This window comes from Nicotiana tomentosiformis, chromosome 6 (assembly GCF_000390325.3).
Source record: "Nicotiana tomentosiformis chromosome 6, ASM39032v3, whole genome shotgun sequence".
Taxonomy (NCBI): Eukaryota; Viridiplantae; Streptophyta; class Magnoliopsida; order Solanales; family Solanaceae; genus Nicotiana; species Nicotiana tomentosiformis.
Window position 1 is genome coordinate 6,725,992 of NC_090817.1, and position 4,704 is coordinate 6,730,695.

Here is a 4,704-nt window from a genome sequence, read left to right on the forward strand (position 1 = left end):
TAGATGTAACTTTTTAGCTAGGGTTCAACCGAAATTCAGTATTTTGACACAGAACATGAATATTTCGAAACCATAATTTCAAAAGTCTAATAAATCCAATGTTAAGAATTTAAAAGTTAAACATCAATCTATCAAGTTTAAGTTCTGAATCCGTTCATAACTGATTGTAAAATAAACTTAAACTTAAATATATTTAACATTTGATTCACCAACTTAATTAATCTTATGCAGAAACAAAGGTGAACTAATAGAGTTGGTAAAAACTTTCGTTTGCTTGCAGTTCTAAGAATTCTTTTTGTTTCAAGAAAGTAGGGAAATTGATGAAGAGTTTTCTCTTTCAATTTATTTATTTATTTTAGTTCCTAAGGAAGAAGAAGAATAGATCTAAATACTAGTCCATTTAATAGCTTCAGCCAAAACAATTGGTAGATTTATAATATAATTTATGTATAATATATAATTAGTATAAAAAATATATTTATAATAATTAAAAAATAAACAGTAAAGGCCCCGAAGAATTTATGCTTTTTATAAGGTCAAATCCGTCAACTGAGCAAAAGCCTAAATGGCAAGGAAGACCCACAAAATGCCAAGAAAACCAAATAAATCTAATTTTCAAACTTTATCCAATTAGGATATATCAAAAGCATAGTACAACGGAATCTCAAAGAAAACAAACACTACCTTTTTTCATTATGCCTTTTTTACCCTTCCCTTCGTGTAGCATAAAATAGGAAGATGCAGCTTATTTTTCCCAGTTCTTTCAACGACAAGAACCTTCTAATAATTAATCTAAGCTAGTAATTCTTAATTAGATAAACACTAAACTAAATTTAATCACAGAAAATTGTTACGTAGAAATTTTTCTTAACTACTGCTCTCCGATTTTCCATCTTCAATACTTTCTGACCGGTCACCGCCATGACCGGTTCCTCGGGATTCGGGTTCCGGCGAGCTATGAGTATGTGAATTTGAGGGTGGCTTGTTGTACATTTGGCCGCCGTGATGGTACAACTGCTGATGCTGGAGGTGGTGGAGTGATGGTAAGTGTTGCGGTGCAGTAGTAGTGTAAAATTCTTGAGCCATTGTTCCATGTGGGGCTGCAATGTAGTGTGGTGAAGGTGCATGGCTAGTTGGATGTGCTCCATATAGGGTGGCTGCAGGTGGCGCACCGCCGTGTGCGGCGGCGGCTGCTGCATACTCTGGTGGGACCCATATGCCACCTAAAACCACCAAGTGAGGTGCTGATGTTGCTACTTGTGGGCTTGGACTTGGCCTTCTCGTGTGAAGTCTGTACTTCTGTATAAATGACACAAAAAATACAATTATTTTAGCTAGAAATTAAAGAAGTTTAAGTTTGCATGAAATAATGAAAACTAGTCACATATTTTATCTGATTGCATGTCAGTTAGTTTGATAGAGAATTAGTATGGTTTAGTAATAACCATGTTTGTGTAGACATGTATCATAATTATTATAATTTAATATAAACACATGATATGGACAAATTTTTGTGCACTAGACTCTAAATGGACAAATTTTACTAGAAATGTCCTTAGTTGTAGCATTATGCAGCGATATATGGTACTACTCCCTTTATTTGTTTTAATTTATATAGCATATTTTGATTGGACACGAAGTTAAAAGTTTTAAACTTTTGGAATGTTTTAATCTCCCTTGAGATTTTTAAGACTATAAAAAAATGTCATTTAGTGTAATAATGAGAATTAAAATCAAATTATTTTCAGATATAAAAGATACCACCTCTTTTTATTAAAATAGACAAACACGAATTTTTTTTGTATCTTTTGTAGAAAAAAGAAGAAGAAAAAGATCACACTAATTGGTTTAAGTTTCTGTCCTAGTACTTTAATTTGTACTGCCTGTATGGAATATGCACAATTACCAGTGCAGCAGTGTGTTACCTACAACTTTTTTCAAGGTTAGGCTTTTCTTGGTTTAGGGGGGGGGTTGAGTGTGAGGTTACAATTGGTTAATATATACCTGCAGATGGCTTTTAACTTCATCATTGGTCAAACCATCAACCTTCATCAGTTCTCTAATTTGTTTTGGAGTGGCCACTGAAATCATTATATTCAAAAGATAGTTAGCCTGTTTTCTTGATTGTTCTCAAAGTAAGAAGACAACCAAATGATGATATAGATGATTTTGTTTTGCACTATAAGCTCATTTAAAGATAGCTATAAGTATTCGTTTATAAGAAGTAGGAATGTTAACTTAGAAAGGAAGACAGATTACTTGTTATAACATGTTAAGAGTATAACTAATAGTGAAAAAAATTATATACTATCTGTGTGTATAAGTTAAATTCAACACAAATATATAAATTCGTCTTTCTTGGCCTTACAACGAAAAAAATATGAGCTTGCCAAAAAAAAAAAAGAACAACCTACAAAGAAAAACAAAAGAATATGAAAAAAACCACGTTCCAAAAAAAGCTTGTTTGACTCTTGAAATCCGAACGAGGCCAGATAAATTGGAAGGGAGGGGTAATATTTTTATACTGTCAGGTTATATTACTACCAATGACGTGTATTTCTTAAATCGTAAATAACAACAGATTAAATTATACCGATAATATAAAATAAAAAGCTTGGTTTGCACAAATATATCTTACCTTGAGAACCACCTAACATCTGAAGAGCATTAACAAAACGCCTGTGTAAATCAGGTGACCAACATCTTCTTGCCTTTCTATGTTGTTGAGTACTTGTACTGTTGGTTACAGCTCCTGTACTTTGAGAATCTGGCTGCAGATTGATAGTAGAAGCTCCTTTTCCTTGCTCTAATATTGAATTATCTTTTCCTGAATAATTATTCACTGTTTCCAAATTCTTGTTATCTTCCACTATTCCAATACTTTGTTTAGTTGAAGCAAGAGCTAGAGTTGGGCTAGGAAAATTGTTGTCTAAGGCTAGTTTTGAAATACCCATATCAGTAGTTTCTTTAAAAGATGTTAGTGTGGATTTTTCTTTAATTTCTTCACTTCCTGGACTCCATAATTGTGCAGAAGTCATCCAATTTGCCTTATTATGATCAGTTGTGTTTGATATATTCTTTTCATCTCCTTCACCACTTGCATTATTATTCTTAAGTGGAATAAATTCTTCAAGTACTGGTTTTCGCCCTTGATTTTCTCTATAGGATTGAAGTTGTTGTCTTGAAGCTTCCATAGCTGTTAATTTCCAAAAATAAAGTGAACCAATATTAGAATTGGTGCAAGAAATAAGATCATTAAATATTAACCAATTTAGCATATGTAAACTTTTTGTGCTATTAATTGAAGGAGCCGATGGTTTGTCGAAAATAATATTTTTACCTTCACAAAGTAGGGATAAAGTCTGCATACACAGTATCCTTTTCAGATCCCATTTTGTGAGATTATACTGAATTTGTTGTTGTTATTATTGTTATTATTGTTGTGCTATTAATAGAAGAAATCAATAATTAACCAAGTACTTTTTGAATCCTACTATTCTTGATTTGATACATCACGCACATATAAAGTTGTAAACACAGAAAACCATTTGAATCTTATAAGCTATAAAATGAAGAATTTAACTTTTATACGCCAACAAATTATCTAAAGATAACTACAAGCAACTATTCATGAAAGTAACAGATTAGTAACCTAAAAAATAAAGACATATAATTACATGCTGCAACATATTAAAATAAGACTAAGCATACATGAAAGACTCAAGCTAGTGAAGGAACATGATTATGAATATATTCATATTTACCTTATGTAATTTTAAACTGTACACTACTGTTATATATGTTATAGAGAGAAAAGCTTGTAAACCTAGCTATGAAGGAAATATAAGCATGATATTCTCATGAGGATGTGTAAAATAGAATGAAGAGATAAATTACCATTGGTTAAAAGTTGCATGCAAAGGGGAAGTTCACGTTTGAAAGCATCAATCTTAACCCTTTCTTCTTCAAGTCGAGCAACAAATTCTTCTAAATTTTGTGTTTGGTCAATTTTCTCTCCAAAGGATTTTAGAAGCATAGAATAGCTTTGATGGGGTTTGCATTCAAGGCTTAATTCTGAAGGTGAGGACATCATTTTGTCTAGATTTTCAAGATTCAAGATTCACAAACTATGACACCAAATTAAGAGAATTATAATTATATAATTCTCAAACTACAAATAGCTTAAAAAGAAGCTAGAAAAAGAGTGACCTATTCCTTTCTAGGTTTGAAACACAAGAGGTGGAATAGAGAGAAAGGGAAGAGTTGTTTGTTTATGAACACAATGAGGATCAAGATGTGAGGAGGATAGTGGTCTTTTTAGAGGGTTGAGTTCGAGGGAGAATAAAGTAAGATTCTGAAGTGAGAGGGGAAAAAAAACAAAGTAAAAAGGAAAAGCAAGGGAAGGATTAAAGAAAGCAAGAAAGAAAAGAGGGGATGGTAACTTCTTGCAAAGAGCAAAGGCAAAAAGCCATTTGGTAATAAAAGTGTAAAAGGGGTATGCTGTCGTGAGGTATATTTGGCTATGGAGTTTCACTTTTATACCTTTTAAAGTGTATGGTTTGCACGAAATATTTCGCGTTTATGCCGGGTTCGAGAAATGATCGCACCCTAAAAAAATATGATATATGCAGTTGACCCTGATTCCAACATCAGTGACTAATTTCATGGTTCGAACCTTTGACCCAGTGGCGGATCCAGAATTTT

At 32.5% G+C, this 4,704-nt stretch overlaps 1 protein-coding gene across 1 annotated transcript; it reads right to left on the reverse strand.

Moving 5' to 3' along the window:
* Positions 1-587: 587 nt before the first annotated feature.
* LOC104120591 (myb family transcription factor EFM) lies at positions 588-4,502 on the reverse strand. The gene is made up of 4 exons (XM_009632387.4): positions 3,898-4,502; positions 2,639-3,196; positions 2,005-2,081; positions 588-1,299 (listed from the first exon to the last, which is right to left on the reverse strand). Exons 1-4 carry the CDS (start codon positions 4,091-4,093, stop codon positions 868-870), a joined length of 1,263 nt encoding a protein of 420 aa, XP_009630682.1. The 5' UTR covers positions 4,094-4,502; the 3' UTR covers positions 588-867.
* Positions 4,503-4,704: the final 202 nt, after the last annotated feature.